The sequence below is a fragment of the Gavialis gangeticus genome, unplaced genomic scaffold, assembly GCF_001723915.1.
Source record: "Gavialis gangeticus isolate Ggan-Ray unplaced genomic scaffold, GavGan_comp1, whole genome shotgun sequence".
Classification (NCBI taxonomy): domain Eukaryota; kingdom Metazoa; phylum Chordata; order Crocodylia; family Gavialidae; genus Gavialis; species Gavialis gangeticus.
The window spans coordinates 84,501,401-84,521,415 of NW_017729025.1; the positions used below are offsets into that span (position 1 = coordinate 84,501,401).

Below are 20,015 nucleotides of genomic sequence, written 5' to 3' on the forward strand. Positions count from 1 at the left end.
TCACCACTGAAAACTAGATTTATGATCCTGTGCATCATTTGGCTATCTGATATGTCAATTCATTTTGGGACATTACCAAATGCTCCTCATATTTATTTTTCATATGTGTAACTGAACCTTTGCAATGTATGTCAGACACATATGCACATGCAAGCTGAGTTCAGTGAAAGTGCCAGAATAAGGGGCAAGCAAGACAAGCAGCTACAAGGATAACTGTAGCTTCTCAGTTTACCCCAGGAGTATTACACCATCAGGCACTCATGCTGTCTAAATAAAAATTCTCTCTAATGCAATGGAGCATGTGCAAATAGAATTACCACTAAGTGGGAACAAAACTCCTGTAGCATAATGTGCTCAAGTCAGGGGGGCCATATAAGCCCCATCCCAGGGTTCTGAAGAAAACAGAACATGTAAATGAAAGACGAATAGTAAACACTTATTATAACTGTCACACCTGGGGAGGAATAGGCAAAGTAGTACCCATATTTTAAAAAGAGAAGAAAGGTGATCAAGGCAATTCTGGGCCCTTTAGTCTGACCTCAATACATAGTATGCAAAACTTTGAAACACATTTTGACAGAAGGAATAAATAAGACAAAGAATAAATAAAGACATAATGGAAAAAGTGGCAGGAGATTACTGTAGGTAAGTAATGCCAAACACCGCTGATATCTTTTTGATAAGATAAAATTATTTTCTAAACAAATGAAATGTGGTAGATCTCTCCAGGTTTCCATAAAGAGTATGATATGGTTCACTTGGTAAATTATTAATTAATTAGAGGTTGGATATGTAATGGTTAAAGGAAGATGCGAGTAGATTCTACTCAAAGGAACAGAATTCATAAAGGATCTTATTTAATATTCATAGCAACCTTGGCACAAAAAGGAGGAGTGTTTAAATTTGATGTCAACACAAAACTATTATGCATTACCAACATAATGGAGGATTATAATTTTATGGAGGAAAAATTAGAAGACTTGAGGACTGGAGTAATAAATATGGGGCAAATTTAGTAATACCTGTTGCAAACCCACAATATTGTGAGGCATTTGTGGAACATCACATATGTTTTATTGAAGTGATTTTACTGTTATGACTTGTGTTATCTCTATGAATAGGTAGCATTAAGCTGTGCTTAGCCTTATCATGATTGTGCCAATACAAATTATGGAATTTGATATTAATGTAATTTTTATTTTTTTATATTTTGGCCAGGGCTGTTTAGTAGGGTAATGATTAGCTTAAATGTTCCACCTCTATTCATGCTTTAGAGAAGCAATCGCTGAGAATTAGTATCTGACAAGGTTATGTTTAATGTGCAGTCAAACTGACCCTTGTGGACATGGTCTGAGGCACAGGAAGGTCAGAGTCAGCAGCTGTTATCTAACCTGTTGAGCTGAGAAGTAGAAGCTGTTTTCTAGTGCTTAGGATGAAGGTGCAAGGATAAAGTAAAATCATTGTTCCGTATTTTCTTTTGTTGGTCTATTCTAATATATCTGTCTGTATCTCAACGTATGGTTACTGATTTTTTAGGATTACTCTTGTTTGTGCAATGCATCTTTTGGTTATTTTGTATAACTTATTGTCATTGATAAGAGTCATTTCAGAGCATTTGACTATACAGGCAGGCCTCTTCTACAGAAGTTGGGATCTCTAATTTCAGAGCACATGATTAGACAAGGGTATGATCCTTCAATCTGGCAAAATCCCATCTGCAAAGAGCTGGAAAGATCTAGGTAACATGGATAAAGCTGAGGCACTGTAGGTCAGGGAGGTGACCTGTGAAGCAGGCTCAGACTGTTCTCAGTGGTCAAGCAGCAGACATCAGAGAGTGGTTTGAGGCTGAAGGTGTGAGCACACCCTAGGAGTGTGTCTAAAAGGCATATCTTAATCAATCTGGGTCACAGTATGTCACTGTACTAAATGCAAAGTCACACATTTAGGAATTCTAACAACAAGAATTTCTTCTGTAAGTTAGGAGCTCATCAGCTGAAAGCAGTTGAGAAGAAGAAAGACTTGGTGTCCTAATTGATCACAGGAAGGCAGTCAGCAGAATGATGCATGAAATATGCATCTCTGAAATACCAGGCCCTTCTCCATGGTAAGATGCAATATGGAGGAAAATGAGAGAATTCCCATTCTTCCAGCCCACCCAGAACATTACAGCTTGGGGGGTGATTATATTTGGTGTGAATTCTGGCTCAAAAATGATTTTCAGTTTCACCCTAAAATCACATTACAGTTTGTATAAGTTTGTAAAATGACTTCTCTGGAGTCACTGTCTTCCCTACTTCCTCTTTAAACTTCAAGCTGGAAGGGCTGTGACTCACATGGAAGAAGCAAAGTGTCTGTGCTCCACTAGCTTTTTCCCATGATCACTCATTGCTTCTCCCCGTCGTTTCAGTGCTATCAGGAGCTGTTCAAAATTCTCGTGCTGTTTTAGCAGGCTGCGAACAGCATCTATATGGTCCTAGATTGAGGAAATAAAACTAAATTGAGTTTCATTTTTATATTACTGGTACATATTATCTTTATAGCAATGGAAGAGTTGGCATCATTTTTTTTTCTTTGTCCACATCCTTATTCTTTACTTTCTCCCTCATGCAGAAAATACAATGTATATTTTGCCCCTCACCAATGTTTATGTTCTGCCTTAGGGGACAAGAAATATGCAAATCCCTGAACTAGCTTAAAAATACCCCAAACTAATGACCATTTGAAACTGGAGGTGGAGGAGCAGGGCTCTTTCACCTTTTAGCCCAATATCTTATGGTTAGGGTGCCACTGCTGTTTCCACATTTTGCATTAAATAGTCATTAGATAAGATGGATAGACAGCAGTGAGAGCAGGGAGCAAAGGTGAGAACAGAGGGCACACTTCTTTCCAGAGTAGTCTCCATATCACTAAAGCACAGAGCCAGGGTTATTGTCTTTCTAGTGGCACATATTTTTCCCACCTGGTTTTCAGTGGTCCAGTTTCAATAGGAAGGGTTCAGGATAAGATCTACCCCAGATATTGGTTAGGGCTCTGCAGTGCACTGCTCTGCAGTGGGATATGTGGGTTCAAATCTCCACTACCCAGGGGGACCCTAAAGTCTGCATTTCTCACTCCCTGGAAAACTGCCCTAATTACTAAGCTATGGGGCTAAAAAGTAGGAGAATCCTTCTCCTCCTCTTCACGTTCCCAAAAGATGAAGTTGGATCTATATTTATGTGCCCAGCTTCTGAATATTAGTGTATGATTGTTACAAAGATGCTGAAATCAGTCTGAACTCAGCTAGAAATACTACATTGTGACCCAGAGGGCAGAGATGGTGCTTTATTGAGGTTCTGGGAGAATCATTGCTGGTTTTCTGGATAGGGATGGAGAACAGGAGATAGATAGGGCCAGTTCAGGTCTGATACATACCCCAAGTTCATCTACTCGGAGAAAAGCCTCATGACTGGAGAGGGCTGCTCTGAGACGATCTACTTCCCTGTTAAACTTCTGCAGTTCCAAGCCTTCTTCCAGCTTCTGCCTCCGCTGCTCCCACAACTTCTCCAACTCACTGGTTTCTTTTGCAAGCCTGTCTGTGGACAGGCCCAACTCCTGGGCTCTGCTGCTGGGCTGAGCATTCATTAAATCTTTCCCTAGGCCTTGTAGCTGCACACACCTATCCAGAATCATGAAAAAAGTGAACATGTTACTGTATGAGAAGGATTTTGTTACAGTTTTTTTTCTTCTAGCAAAGCAAAAAGATCAACTCATTGCATTAAGCTGACATTCCTCTTCCTATGCTTCCTCATCTCCCTGTGCTTCTGTTAGCCATAGCTTCCCCTTATAAAGTCCCTCTTATTTTGCCAGTCAGGGGATTGCTGATCAGGGGTATACATTTGAGGTGGGTATGAGATGTACCTATTTGGTGTGAGAGCCTTAATGAGGAGGCTGGTAGACAGTAAAATAGGATAGCAAGGCCATCTGTGCACTTATGGATTTATAAAATGAGACCCAGAACTATTAGCTAAGAATATGACACCTCTCTCATAAAAATGAAGGAGAGAGGAGCACTGAGGGTTAGGGACTGGATTGCTTTGGCAGGAAGAGGAGTCAGGGAACTTGAGGGGAAAACACTAGGTCTGTGCGAAGCAGCAAGTATTTGCTTCAGATTCAGATACGGCCAATTTGGAGGGACAGTGATTTGATTTGGTGATTCAAATCACTGTCCCGATTTGATTCAGCCAATTTGGATTTGGCGATTCGGCACCGATTCGGAGATTTGCCCATAGACTAGAATGGGGAATCACTAAAATACCTATAACTTTGTCCTTTTTTTTTTTTTTTTGAAGATTTGGATGAAACCAGCAGGGATGGTAGCCCCTTCTGAGGGCATGAAGTCTGCCAAGTTACAAGGAGATAAGTGCAGGGGTTTCTATGAAAGTGCATCTCAAACTGTTGAAAGCAAAACTCGTATCACTTGTGTGAGTTAAGGCAGAGTGGGATCAATGCAGCAGGGATGGTAGATCAGAGTCACTGGCCAGCTACAGATTAGAGCAGTCTTTCCCCCATCTCAGCCTTTTCCATGTATAAGATCACCCCATCCCCCTCCCTCTTCTCAGTTTGTTTGCTACAAGCCTTTTGAATCTCTCTGAATTGATTCAGAGGCTTCTGATTTGATTTGGACCTTTTAATGGGTCTCCTGATTCGATTCGGATCTGGAGATTTGGCCACCAAATCAGGTCAAATCTCCTCCGAATTGAAACAACTACCGAAGCTTTGCACAGCCCTGGAAACACACACAACTTTCTTTGTCAGGTGTTAAGGGTGCAGGTAGGAGACGACTATTTTAGTCAGACATCCCCATCCCTAATAAAACAATGGGCTACCACAGATAGTTTCATTTTCTATAGGGTATTTAGCTGTACTGAGTGCACAGTCAGTTTTCTATATTTCTAAAGTTCATTTGATTTTATATTCATGTCAAGAAGCACTAAGCCCTGTCTGAATACCAGGCTTCCCAAGAGCTGTTTTCAATGATACCTTGTGGTTCCATAATCTTCCAGTTGAAGTACCCCACATACTTTCTTCACTTCTAGTGCAAACTTCCTACCTCTCCTTTTGAGTGTGAATTTCCTTCAGTAGGTCCTGATGCTCCCTCAGCAACTGTTCTGCAGAGGTCACGTCCACACCCATCTCCTCACTGCTCAACTTCTCCCTGACACCATCTGCCCAAAGGAGGAGTCTACGGCTATCTTGCAGGAAGGCATGTTGTTTTTGTGCTAGCTCCAGGGTGGTCTCCTTCTCCTTATTCTGTAACTTGAGGTTTGCCAGTAGTCTCTCCATGGCCTCCACCTGATCTGTGATAGCCCTGCTCTCTGCCGGGTTGGTATCCTTAATCCTATGCAAAGAAACCAAACATACATTCTTGACTTAGCTTCACAGATATCCTTAGAGGCTTAGAGCTTGATCCAACTTTCACTGAAATCAATGGGATTGGTTTGTTACTGATTTTCCCAAAAGAAAAGGTCAGGTAGAGCACCTAGTTTTCCTCACAAGCAATAAGCAGAGCAAGCCACAGGGATATGACCATAGAGAGAAACATAAAAAAACATGTGTCTGGTTAAGAGACTTTATAGGCATTGCTTGTTCCTTTCATTGCTGAGGAGCTAAATCACTTTTTCAATTCTCTCCCCCTTTTTAGGGTCTAGAAAATGAAATTTTAACAGATCATGTGAAGAAATTGATTACTTTGCTGCAAAGATATAATTATGCAGTGGTAATAATCTGATTCCTTGCATAGCCCAGTTTGGCTTTTGATGCCCTTTCTCAGCCTCTTCTGACTTCATGGTTGCTTCAAATGACTTATGATCAGTTTAGAACCAAGATGCTCTTTCTGCCAGAACATATAAATAGGTCCATTTCCTGCTTTGAAGTAGCAGTGGTGGCGGTGGTAGATTTTGCAACCCATGCTTCATTTCAAATATCATAATCAATATAGGGTAGATTTGCTACCAAATTGCTCATTTCAATGGCCTACTTTGACCTTCTGGATAGAAGCAGGAAGGGCCTCACAGAATGGGACAGTTTGGGTTTTATGAAGTATTGAATTGTGAAAATACAGAAATTTTTTTAATAAAAAGTTTTAAACCAGAATTTAAACATACACAATGCTGAATAGTCTAATTCTCTGTCCTCCTCTTTCCCTCCACCCTGTGCCTCTCAAGGATGTTCCATTTTGGGAACTGCATGGTACCTGGTTCAGAATACAGGTAACTCAAAATAGGATGCATTAGTTCTGGTTCATGGTCCTGCAGTTTGAACTGAAGTATGACCAGAAAATAAAGGGCCCTAGATTTCAATAATTCTCATTGCAGAAAACAAATACAGTACAGGTGTGGTGTGTGTGGATCATTCATTATTCACCGGTTTCCTCTATAGATACTGAGGATTCAAGGTGTACGTGTACACCTTGATTCACCCTAACCTTGATGCATGAAGATTTTTCCTATTCTGTTCTGTTATATGATTTCCTCCACTGGAAGCAAATTTAAAGTCCACCTCCCTAGAAATTCCTCTAGTCCTTCTCAGGATAGAAGATCTTATTGAAAGAGAAAAAGAAACAGTGACTGCAGCCAGATAGGGAGAACAAGTTAGCAGTGAAAGCTGATCTATGGCAAGTCTATATCCGGCTTTAAAAAACCCAACCACCCTGCCCTCAAGAATTTGATTAGATGACTAGGAAAGAATATGGAAACAAATAGTGGATTCCTTACTTTTTAGCCACATTCTTCAAGTATTCGATTTTCCTCTCCAGCACTAGAATTTCCATCTTCAATGAAGACAGCTTGCGCCTATCTGCCTCTGCTGGAGCAGATGTGTTTCCTGGGTCCAAGTTCTTGAGGTAGCCAAGCTTGTCTTGCAGCAGTACTTTGGTGCTCTGGCAGTCTTGGAGGAATATCCTCACATCAGCCACTTCAATCAGCTCTGAACCCTTTTCCTCCTTGAGTGCTTCTAGGAGCTCCCACCTAAAAATGACATAATAGTTGCTTCACCTGTATCTACACCAGAAGTTCTTAAACTTTCTAGCTTCAAGGCACCCCTTCTTAATGTTTCTGAATTTCACAGCCCTCAGTTGAGAATCACTGAGCTAGAATCTAAATTCAGAAAAAAAGATATGAAGGGGATCCTTGAGGCTAAGAAAAGGTTGAGAATCACCAATTTAGCTGGTGTTACTTAAGGGTGGCTGGGAAAAGACCTCATCCTGTCAGACCCTGCTTTTTCCATTGTCTTATCTACCCCCAGTCTCCCCTTCCACTGAGGCTGCTTATGTGAAACCTCACACTTTAATGACTGCCCCTGTGAGCCTCCTGCTGGGCCTGGGAGTGTGAGAGGAGCAGAGGGGATGAGCTGGGCTGCAATATGTGGCTCTGGCCCCACATCTGCCCATCTGTCTGCCTGCAGCAGAGCCTGCTGCTGGAGCATAGCGGTAGCTGCCACAGAGGCTGCAGTGGCAGCTGTCCTCACAGAAGCAGCTGCAGCCATTGTTGAGATAACTGGGGCAAACACCATGTGCCAGACAGGGGAAGAAGGAGAGCATTTACCTGCTCACATAGGAGCCAGGCAGTGTGGTACCCTTAAGGTATGGGGTGCCATGTCACCCCACCTGAGAAACACTGATCTCCACATTGAAATGATTGGCTTCCACCTATCAGAAAATGATTAGTTTTCTACTGTTTTACTCCATAACTCATAGTTCACTGACTTTCAAAATCACTTACGGCAAAATTAATTCCTGAGTGGAGTTCTAGGGTAGCACATATGCTCTACCACTGTCTACTCTCTTATGCTAATATCTTCAAAATAGGGATTGTGATCTAAAGGGTGTACAGGACTAGACCTTACCCTGTGCACAAAAGCTAATTTCACTTCTTACAAGGCACACCCCATTCTACTGGCTAGTGTCTTTAGGTTGACACTATGAAAACAAATGAAATAACAAATATTGGTACAAGAGCCAAATGCTGCCTTGAAACATTTGTCCTTGAGAAGCTGTATGGTGCCAAAAGACCAGTTAAAAACTGACACTGAACATATTTTACAAAATTGAAAATTTTTTAAAACACCTATTCTTTTCAAATATGGATGATTTTAGAGAACTTGCTAAGTCCTGAAGCTGGATGTTCAAGTCAGTGCATAGCTGTGCAACACAGACATAGCCAATGGCAATTTGAACTGCCCATTGTGGCATTTGGGTATTTCCATAGAGTGCTTGCCTTTGTAAAGTGGAGTCACAGTGTGAGTGAATATGTTCATCTCTCAAAACCTGAGCATATCTCAAATTCTGAAGCAGAGTTTACTCACTGTTTTCCATTTATTCACGCCAAGGTCCAAAGGGATGAGGAGGGTGAAAGGAGCCTCCTTATTTGTTTCCAATGTAAGGGCCAGGCACTTAGGCATCACATCCCCTATGCTGCCCTGATGCAGCCTGCACCCCCACCCCCCTCCATTCATTCATTTGCTTCCTGAAGTTCTAGAAGATATGGCATCTTAAATCCTGTCTTATCCTATAAGGACCCATAAAGAAGCTTTTCCACTGGATCATAAACAACCCCCCCCTTCAAATTCAAGGAGCATCTCTACCCCTGACAAAAGGGAAACTATGAGCTAATACTAGGGTTTTGTAATTTGTGTATTTTCCCCATACCCCAGCCAATAGCTGTTGGGACTATAAGGCTCAGTTTCCAATCAGAACACTCAAAACAGATTGGTCCCAGCCCTACTTAAGCCCTGAAACTGGCATCTAAGGGAGCAAAAAGGGCATGTGTGTGGCTGTGCAATATCTGATCTGAATCTCCAATGTGCAAGATTCCAGTTCCCTACTACAGGTAGTCACATGAAAAGGGTGTTCCTTCATACCTATGGAAACTGGGTTTTCTAGTATTTAACTAGTAGTTGAAGACAGGAAAGACTTTTAATTAAAATGATCTTAATGCTGCAGGTCCCAGCTGGGGGCCTTGCTTATTGATCGTTTCCCTATTATTCTAATCTTGCTAAAATACCTCCAGTAGCTATGATGCAGAGAGCTCCAGGGGCTTTGATTCTATCATTTTTTATGAACGGCTCTATTTAGAATCTCTCTTACTGGTAAAGGCTGATCTAGTGGAATAACACAAACCACAATGCCACAAGCAATTATTCATTAAAAAAAACAAAAACAAGTCCTTTTCAGGTTTCAGGTTAATTTTGTGTGTCAAAGCTCAGCAGTCTAGTACTTTTTCAGGTGAAGCTTAGACAGGGCATAACATTTCATTAAAGGCTGATTCCCCTTTTGCCAGTAGTGCCTTTACCTCCTATTGATCTCTATCAGCTGAACATGGATGTCATTTTTTTTGATGGGACTGTTCTTTGCAAGCTTATCTGCTTGGAATTTGATCTTTTCCAGTTGGCTTTTCCCAGCAGCCAGTTCCATTAAAAAGCTCTAAAACAAAACAGATATTGGGGGATTAAACTTGAAACTCACTATTACTCTGCATATAATGACCTGTCTTATCCACTCATCTTCTATTTTTGTGTCAAATACGTTTTTAAAAGACATTTAATGCCTCTCTATTCATTTAATGATCTTTCCCCTTAGACCATATGTCCTACTCCTGCATATGTGATATATTTATGCCTAGTAGGATGCACACAACTCACCCCATCCTCAGGCGGACACACTTATTCTGCTATGAGACTAGATATTTCAGTCTAACTTAACCCTACCCCTGGGATATTAACTTAAAAATAAACATAGAGTAGGATAAGAGTGTTTACAATGGGGATTTATACTGGTTTAAATATATCAACTTCAACTTACACATTAATTTACACTGAAGAAGTTTCCAGTGTAGATAAGGCCTAAAGATCAAAATTCAGTTGTAGTGTAAGCCATTTTGGACACTTGCACTTTACAGCGAAAGCCATTAAAATTCTGCAAATCCTATTGATTTCATTATTATAAACAATGATTAAATCATTTAAAGCCTGCTGGCTAGTTTGCAATGAAACTGCTTGTTACTTAATGAGGTGTGCTCAGCATATGCCTAGCTGTTTTCATCTCATTAGGAGAGCTGGCAAATGCAGTCAATCAAGCTGTCTGCTCTCATGTCTGTACTGTGCAGCTGTGTCTATGTAACAGTTGCAGCAGGAGGCCATTACACAGAAAAAGTAGTCAGCCTCAGGGCTTGTCCAATTAGCTGACCACAGTGCATGCTGGGAAATTTCTGGCTGCCAACAAGCCACTATAGGGAACTTAGACTATAATAAGAAAATGAGTAAAATAAACTCCTTTTGAGATCTTTCCTCACCTATATTTTTTCTTTAGTACTCAGTGTTTTACAAGGTACTCATGGTGAACAGGGAGGAAGTATACCTGGTATTTCTGCTGCATGACCTCCACATTGTCTGCTTCAGGCTGAAGGGTCCGGAAAACATTCTCTTTATCTTCCATCCATGACTGAAACTCTTTACAGGAACTGTAGAAGCAGTATAATTGGAGCATCTCTTCCAGAGCTTTCTTTCTGCTCTGTAAAGAATTTGGGGATTTGAATATTGTTGGAATGACCACCAGGACCTTTTGTAGAAAAGAAGATTCCAACTTCTAAAAAGACTAATGCATACAGACTAACACAGCAACTTAATGGAGGTTCTTGTGGGTAACATACATGGGCCACATCTATACAAGGCTATGATTGTGCAGTTGTTACTGCGTAGTCCTTTAGTACTTACATACACAAGTACTAAATGACTGCGCAATAATAACCAGTGTTACTGCACAATAGCATCCCCAAATAGCTTTTCTGGTGATGCTGACCGTGCAGTAGCTCATTACTACTGCGCAGTAGCTTTACATCACACTTCATGCCATGCAGTGCTACTGCACAATAGTAACGCGCTACTGAGCAGTCAGTGTCTTGTGTAGACGCAGCCACAGAATACAATTTTGAACCTAAAATCTGGACTACTTCCTAGGGAATTTGTGGTTAGAGATTTGATATGCACAACACTTGGTGAATAGAAAGATAATGGTGGTATGTGTTGGATGAACTGAAGATCAGAGCTGGTGTTACAAATGAAATTTTACATCTTTACTCTCAAACATGTATTCAAAGCCTAGTTTCAGGCAAGACCAGACTTTAAAGCTCTATCTGGTAGAAGGCTCGTACAGCAGGCACTTAAGCAGGACCCCAGGAAGACTGAGAAAGTGGGAGAGTAAAAGGAAAAACAGTAAGCTTATCGATTAATGTTTCCAGTTTCCATCATTACAATCCAAAGATTCTGTGTTCATGTTGCGTATTGTCAAGCCTATAGCAGGAAAACTCCAGTAAAATTAAATAAATGCAAAAGAGCCTTCTTTCTAAAATGTATAAGAACTAGGAAGGAGATAGGAAGATAACTGAAATAACTGTGTGGGTCTCATTTAATGAAGGAGGAACCTGACTAGACTAAAAAGAACCATTATATGAACCAAAATGTGGCTTCATTCAAAGTTTAAACAAAATGCCTAACCCTTCTGAGACTCGCCCAAAATTAACTGCACTCCTCTTTTTAACCTGCCAATATTGGAAAAGCATTGCATGATTTCGCACAATCAATAATCTTTTCAGTGGTTGTACAGTTCAGCATTGCAGTACATTGACAAGCTAAGTAAGGGAAGTGATCTAACACCTACCCACACTTTGCTGAACTCAACTATTAATCTTTAAGAAAGACTACACAAGCACAAAGTACTGAGAGCTATACTATACCTCAGCCATCATCTGAAGGTTTTCATAAAGCCAGTCAATTCTGTTTTGGGTCCTCCAAATATTATCTGCAACGAAGTGGGGATCTGGGTCAGGTGCACTAGACAATGGAGTTTTAGGGATACCCAAGTGGCCAGATGGCATCTTAGTGATCCTCTCATTTTGGGTACTTGGGACCTGAATTTTTGCCACCTGTTAAAGCAAAATTCAACATAATTAGATCTGTAACATTACATTCAAATGCTCTGCACAGTAATTTGCAAATACACCCCTAACTAGAAGAAGGTGAAGCTTTTTGTGTAACATTTTCCTGGGGATAAAAAACACAGAATCAGGGGAATTTCATGAAAACCTATGGGAAACCCCACTCCTCCCCCACAACTTTCTACTGGAAGAGTCCCAGTTAGACATATAATTAAAAGGCAAAATGATAAGTGTGACATATTGACATACCGCAGATGGAGCTTCCTTTGCTACAGCATTGGCCTGCTCTTTCAGACGCCTCATCTCTAAGCCATAGGCTGTGATCTCTTTTTCCAGCCGCATATGGCGGTACAGCAGAGCTTCTGCACTGTACTCATCCTTCCCATAATCCTTGCTGTCCAGGAGTGGCTGTCGTTCCCGTAGCCATGACTCTGCTTCATCAATATCAGCAAAATACTGAATGGGACACAGGTGAGGGGAATATTTAATTTCGTTACCACAGGAGATTCACAGCCCCAAATCCCTCTCATTTGGCAAAGGATCAGTGGGCAGAAACTATATCAACTACATAACCATAATGTTAATTATAATGCATGTTGTGGTTATGTAAGCAGTGTGGCAGAATGCCACCTCTGTCTCTCCCCAAAAGCTCTGCTATGAGACAATTTGGTTAACACGGTCACTGCAAAGGACAGACATCCCATGGGCTCTTTAGGTAATCCTGAATTGTAATCTGAGCTGGATACATTCCTAAGGGAGGGGGGAAACCTGCTCACTCTGCCTACCTGAAAGGCATCACATACCTGGGTGAGGGGCTTAGGCTCCCTATTGTTCTAAGCAATGCCAGTCTACCCGGCAACCAGCGGTGCATTTCAAATTGGTTGGCTGGCAGCCAACAGGTGCTGGCCTCTATTGGACCAGGTAAAGGAGGTCATAAGGTCTATATAAGTTGAAAACTGCCCAGGAGGAGGTGCAGTAGCCATGATGAAAACTCAGAGGGAGAGAAGCTGGGCCATCTGAAATTTGCTCTCTCTCTTGAAACTTATGATCAGTGAACTGCTTGGCTCCAGAGGGAATCTCCACCTGCCTCTGGATGATGCTCGTGAGTAAGCTACCTGAGATCTAACTAGATATATAGCTTTCAGTAACTCAGATGCATAATCAAAGGCTACCCAGCCACCTGGTTTGCTCTACGGGATTTCTCTGATATTGCTCTACCCTGTACCCTATTCCAAAACTACTGCTTGTAACCAATACAATTCTCCTTTGTACCTAGCATGGGAGACTTATTGGGAGTGGGTCTAGATTACTTTGGAAATATTTTACAGTTTCAACAACAAGGATATTTTCCCACAAAGGTTAAAAATTACTCCCCTTTGAGGTTACAGAGTAAAGTTGCATCTAGTAAGAGCAACCTTCATAGATTGTACCCAATTTCTCCCATAGATTGCAGTCTGATTATATCTGTAAAAGAAATTATGTTACAGAACAAATTTATTTTGACCAAAAAGGGAGGTAAGCAGTTTGTAAGTGGGTGATAAAAATCAAAATAGGATGAAACCTGTTAGAACCAGGGAATAATTCAGTGTTTGTCAAACAAAACAAAAAAAAGTGTTTAGGAAAGAAATTTATGCTCAAATGTGACAAAGAATGGAAAATGCAGGAGAAGTACAATTAAAATGACAGTAGTAGTTGAAAGAGCATGGTGCCATTGGTAAATGCTGATTTTATAATTGGTCTGTGCATGCATTTGAGTGTATTCACATCTTTAATTGAGAGAGAGAGAGAGAGAGAGATCAAAATCTCAGCTTCACAAACTTTCCATACTCTAGAAAACTTCTGCTCAGGATCTCAGCTTTGTGGCCTGAGACTATTTGTTACTTCTGTTGGAGTTTTCTAGAGAGAAATATTAGATAGACATCTACTTGTGCTTAGTACCTAGCTGCTACCTCTGTCTTTGAAAATCTCCTCACATGTGGTTCAGCTTAGGCCTTTTATTTCTTGTGTTGTCTATCTAGTGTGCTACCTGAGCTACAGGCTCACTCTGAAGATGCAGCCATTCAGGGAAGCTAACAATGTGACCAACCCCAATAGAACAATGCCAAGCAAAGTAAGTTCTCCAGTGCTGACTCGGATATATAAACACAGCAGGCAAATCCCTAAAGTACCATTAAATCTCTCTTGGAGATTTAATCCCATCTGTAAAACAGAAACATTCTTGTTTCATCAGTATAAATCACTAGATGGGAACAGATTACCTGCCAATCAGAAAGCAAACAACTCCCCCAAATTCACTTAAGAGAAAAGATATTCCTAATTAACCATTATCAGCATCTTTCATGGCCCAATGGTATGAATACCAGGTTAACTATTTTGTATGTGAGCCGTGCAAGATCATAGGTTTTGGTTTGGGATTGATCCTCCTGTTTTTCTACAGATGAATGTCAGGCAGTCACTCTGGCTTCATTCACAGAGATGATGATGAGATATCAGCAATTATTCAGTTATTTTCATTTAACATTTCTGAGAAAATGGTTAGCATATGTACAGCACTGCTATGGACTGGCTCTCAAAAGAGATGAGTCTGATGATCTCAAATACCAGGGGCCTGGGTTTTCAAAGTTTCTAGGCTGACTACTGCAAAACAGCTGCCAACCATGGAGTCTATATCAGATAATTATGAAAAGGGCTAATGAAGGCAAAGCATGGATTTTAGGACTTAGGGAACATTTTAAAGCAGTTACAGACAAACAGAAATCAGCAGCTTTGATACATAGCTGATCATAGGTCTTATGATCTGATAGTTACCTTCTTCACTTGAGCAAAAATCACTGTTTCCAGTCCCTTGCTGCACATCTTACAAAACCTCCTGGGTAGCAGCACAAGCAGAAATGCAACAAATCTATCTTCTCCCTCTAATCAAATGCAAGAACTGTAGAATTTTTTACCTGTTTGATGAGAGCAGCTGCTTGCAGACGGATTTTGCGGTTTACCACCTCATCCTGGAACTGTTGCCACAGGTTTTGGAGGCTGTCTGTCTGCTTCTGAATAGCTGTCCGTCGTGAAGGGTTCCTTTGACTTAGCTCCCAGCCTTTTCTCATTACATTGGAACAAATCACTTTGTGGGAGTTGCATTCAGTTTCTAGAGCCTGTTGAATGGAGTGATAGCATAAAGAATGGTGCTGACATTCAAACACAAGGGACTTGTCTCAGCTGAGAGTTTTGACTTGGTCCAACTGACAGCATCTCTGGTCAACTATTATTGAAGTAACATCTGTAAGAATTTTGTTTTCACAATTCTCCTTCATTCCCAATCAGAAACTTTTCCTGTGAGCTCTTACTTCCCCACCCCAATTCCTTTCAGTCTTTCAGCATTATTCTATTGATAGGCAGGAAGTCACAACCATTTCTGTTCCAGCAGGAGCACAGTTGACTTGATCTCCTCTGGGGGTGAGGTTTATCATCAACTGCCTTGGCCATTTTACATCTTTTAGTACTCACTTTCTCTCTCTCTCAGACATCTCTCCCTCACCCCTGGAGACACACTACTCTCCCTGGAGATTTTGTGCTTGTGGCTGTGCTATCATGCTTTTACTCTTGATAATCTAGTTTAAAAATCAGCACTCATGCAAGAAATTCCTATTTAAATTATCTCACTGTCTTCTTATGTCTTCTGATATGTTTGTCACAGTGCTTCCTATTTAGCAACCAGATGGATGTTCCAAGAGTAAACTTTTGTCCCCAACCAAGTCCAGCACCACAAGAGTCTTGATAACAGATTCTACATGGTATGCTAGATACTCCCATTCTATTTTACTGTATCATTCTTATCTTCTTTCTCTTCACTATCTTTTATCCCAGGGATGACTTGTGCATCTTGAGTCTGGGGGGGACACAATTTGTGGGCAGGCCAAAAGCCCCATATTTACTCCTATATGTCTGTGCTATGGCTTAGTGCCCACTGTCAGGCTGCCAAGCCCGTGTGGCAAAAAAACTGCCCCATCCTGAGCAGTGCCGAGTTGGGAGCCAATCTCGGGGGGGAGGGGCATGTGTCCCCTCTACCACTCGCCTGTGTTTTATCAACTCATCCATCTACTTGATTTGGGGGAGGATGAATGGATAAGAAGCACCTCTTCCTCCCATCCATCCAAGTGGGCTAATGAGTAACACATGGTTCTTCATTATGCTAATTCACAAATCCACAATCCCAATTTAAATCCTGGGCTGCCCCACAAACAGGAAAGGATCCCTTTGCTGCAGGTTTTATCTGCTTCCAGAAGCTGGCCTGAGCCCTTGAAACAAGAGAAATGTTGCTTAATTCTTTAATGAATGCATTTACTACAACATTAAAGGAAAAGAACAAGACATATTATGAGAAACTAGATTTAATATCTACAACAGACACCGATAACAAAGTAGATACCTTGTGCTTTTGAATGGAGGCTGTGATCTGACTCAGATCTCGTCCTAATGCAGCTGTCCTCACTAGCTGGCACTTCTCAGAGATCCACAACTCTTCCTCCTTGCAGTCATGAAAAAATTCAAAAAGCTTCAAAGCCTCCTCCAGCAGAGATTGTCTAATACAGAAAACAAGCAGTCAATACTAGAATACTAGGTAGCATCTGGAAATGGAGAATGGGATAATCAAATCCCTTTAACACAGAGTTTCTGTGGCCCTCCTAATGACTGTGGCACAATGACAAAGTGGCTAAGGCATTTTACTATGGATTGAGAGGGGTTTGTTCAAGCCTTGAATTGAATATAGACTGAAGACTGCCTTTGGTAACTCAGTTGTGAGTAGGTGCCTAGTCATCAAAGACACAGAGGTGTCAGGCTGTGATGCTAGCCACTAGAATACCTTAACTATGGTACCTGATGAGCCACTTAGGTTTGGTATGGACCTTTGATTCAAACTCTGGGACCTAGTTTAGTCTATTAGTGGAGCGACATGAGATAGCCAAAACTAAATTCCTCTTTAGCCTAAGGAATCAGCCATAGTTTGATTGATTGTAAGGCTAGAAGGGACCTTGGAAGATCATTGGGTCCAGCCCTCTGCACCAGGCAGAAAAGGCAACTGGGGTGAGGTGACCCCAGCAAGGTGACCGTCCAGTTTCCTCTTGAAGATTTCAAAAGTAGGTGATTACACTATGTCTGGAGGGAGTTTATTCCACAGTCTGGACATGCTGACTGTGAAGAAGTTTTTCCTAATGTTGAACCTGAAACAGTCTTCCAGGAGTTTGTGGCAAGTACTCCTGGTTTTCCCCAAGGGTTCCCTGATAAACAGTTGTTCACTGAGCCCTTGATGTTCTCCTCTGATGTAATGCTACACCAGGTCCCCTCTCAGCTTTCTTTTTCAGGCTGAAGAGTCCCGGGTCCCTCAGCCTATCCTTGTATGGCTTGCTGTGCAAGTCTCTGATCACACTGGTGGTCCTTCTCTGGACTCTCTCAAGCTTTACCATGGCTTTGTTAAAATGTGGCACCCAGAACTGGATGCAGTACTCCAGCTGTGGTCTTACCAATTCTGAGTAGAGCAGAAGAATCACTTCCTTGGTTTTGCTAGGAATTGATGCATGCCAGAATATTATTTGCCCTGATGGCAACAGTGTCACACTGCCAGCTCATTTTCATACTTTGGTCAATTATTAACCTGAGGTCCCTTTCATTCATGGTGCTGGTCAGTTTGGCGTCACCAAGCCTGTAGGTGTGTAGGGGATTGTTCATCCCCAGGTGGAGCACTTCACATTTCTTGATGTTGAACTTCATCTGGTTTCGATCCGCCCAACTTGCAAACCTAAGTCCACCTGTATCTGTAGCCTTCCTTCAAGCATGACCATGCTTTCCCATAACTTGGTGTTGTCTGTGAACTTGGCCCGTGAGCTCTTCACCCCCACATCCAAATCATTGATAAAGATGTAGAAAAGCACTGGACCAAGCACCAACCCGTGAGAGACATCACTGGCCACTTTTCACCAGGACGACACAGATCCATTCATTAGAACTCTCTGGGTCCTACCCCACAGCCAGCTTCCTACTCACAATCCTCCAATTTTCTCATGAGAATATTGTGGGATACCAGATCAAAGGCTTTTTGGAAGTCAAGGTATACAATAGCAACCTCCTCTTTCTTATCCAGGTGGCAAGTTACTTGATTGTGAAAGGAGATGAGGTTGGTAGAACAAGACCTGCCCACAACAAAGCCATGCTGGCTGTCATTCAGAATCCTACCTTCTGCAAATCAATTGCACATAGACTCCTTAATGAATTTTTCTATATCAAGCCCAAGTCACATATCATAGAGAAGTAGGACTGAAAGGGACCTTTAGAGGTCATCTAGTCCAACCCCCTGCCTGAGGGAGGATCATCCCTATCCAAACCATCCTATGAAAACCAGAATCTAACCTCTGCGTAAGACTAACAGCAACCCTGACGCAACACAGACCTAACAGCCTAACCTGCCATAAGTGAAGCAGAGGAACAACAGCAGCCTGCTTCTATGTCCTGCTTCTATGAAATATTGTTAATATATGCTCAAGAGATCTTGGATAGAAGGCCACTCCCCACACTAAAGGGGAAGGCAAAAACCTCTACAATCTGTACCAATCTGACCATGAGGTAAAATTCCTTCCTGACCCGAAATATGGGGACCATTCTGACCTTGAGTGGAGAGGAAAGACCATCTAGCCAGCAACCTCCAGAGGGCTTTGGTCTCAGCAGGAGCCCAGCACACCCCAGTCAAAGTCCCCAGGCTTAGCTATAGCCAACACTCAATGCCTCTGAGCACATCTAGCAGAAAGGACAGGTTGAGGCAACCTGCAGTTTGGAATGTATGTTGAGACTGAAGTCCTTTCCTAGACTACAAAAAAGGCAGTCTCTTAGAGCAGTGCTTCTCAAACTATCTGATGTGGTGGACTGACAATTTTTTTCCAGTGAGCCAGGGACTGGTACCCAGTTCAGCCAGTGGTAGCAACTGCATGTAACAGCGCTACACAAATGCGTGACTGGCTGTTTCTTTTTCTTTCCTCACCTTGCATGACATGATGTCACCTAGAGTGTTGGAACGTACGAACTGTGGTGCTATGACATATCAATGTTATGCTTCTGAAAATATATTTCTTTCTTTCCTGGCAACTCCCTGTGGACCAGCGAATATATTTCTTTCTTTCCTGGCAACTCTCTGCGGACCGGCGACTGGTGGCTCGCGGACTGGCACCGCTCCATGGACCACCACTTTGAGAAACACTGTCTTAGACTCAGCACCAAACATTGCTGAGATACTTGGGTTGGTTCTGCTGTCCTTTTATAAGTGCACAAATAAATTCTGGTGCTCTTGTTCCCTCAGTTATAAAAGGGTGCCCACAATCCTAAACAGAAAGACTGGAGCCATATGGATTGATGTACCGAGATTTGCTGAGAGCCACAAGGGCTTGATACTGCTGACCGAGCATCATAACTTTGGCATGAAGCACATCTGACTTGACTGCATTTGCTTTGGCTTTAGTGACCACTGCTGTACTTTCTGTGATGAATTTCACTCTGTCACCATAGGAAGAGATCTGAGAGTCAATCAAGCTGTGCCTCTGGAGCAAATCTACTACCTCCAGTAGCTGCTTCCCATAGTCTTGGGAACTCACAAGTGCCTGCAAAAAAAGCAAGAGTTACCAGGATTAATTTTCAACCCATTTTTTTCTGTGGGCAATACCAGTGAAAGATCTGAAGAACTGACCTAAAGATTGCAAAAATCAATGGAAGGATTCCCATTAACTCTGATAGGAGTATTCAATGTCAGGGAGAAAAAAGTTGGTGCATGATTTGAATTATGCAGAAATACTAACTGGTTGACTGGAAGGAGATACCTTACAAATCATCTCCAAATTCAAGACATTGCCCATCATCAATTGTTTTTATGCGTTGCAATGGAAATAATACTATTTTTCAAACAAACAGTTCTTGTTGCCTCAGTCACTCATTGTCCTTATTAACACCATTTGTCATGTACACTGAGCAGAATTGTCCTATATAGTTAATTGTATTGTGCTTAATTCAATTTTT

At 41.7% G+C, this 20,015-nt stretch overlaps 1 protein-coding gene across 1 annotated transcript in view; it reads right to left on the reverse strand.

Moving 5' to 3' along the window:
* Positions 1-20,015, reverse strand: part of SPTBN5 (spectrin beta, non-erythrocytic 5) — a 174,998-nt gene that overhangs the window by 135,148 nt on the left and 19,835 nt on the right. Inside the window, exons 8-18 of the mRNA XM_019519061.1 lie at positions 19,365-19,603; positions 16,390-16,543; positions 14,915-15,115; positions 12,216-12,422; positions 11,766-11,954; positions 10,391-10,543; positions 9,327-9,457; positions 6,753-7,004; positions 5,090-5,377; positions 3,412-3,655; positions 2,334-2,473 (exon numbers count right to left, since the gene is read on the reverse strand). Coding sequence (XP_019374606.1) covers positions 2,334-2,473; positions 3,412-3,655; positions 5,090-5,377; positions 6,753-7,004; positions 9,327-9,457; positions 10,391-10,543; positions 11,766-11,954; positions 12,216-12,422; positions 14,915-15,115; positions 16,390-16,543; positions 19,365-19,603 — 2,198 coding nt within the window. The remainder of the gene's footprint in view (positions 1-2,333; positions 2,474-3,411; positions 3,656-5,089; positions 5,378-6,752; positions 7,005-9,326; positions 9,458-10,390; positions 10,544-11,765; positions 11,955-12,215; positions 12,423-14,914; positions 15,116-16,389; positions 16,544-19,364; positions 19,604-20,015) is intronic.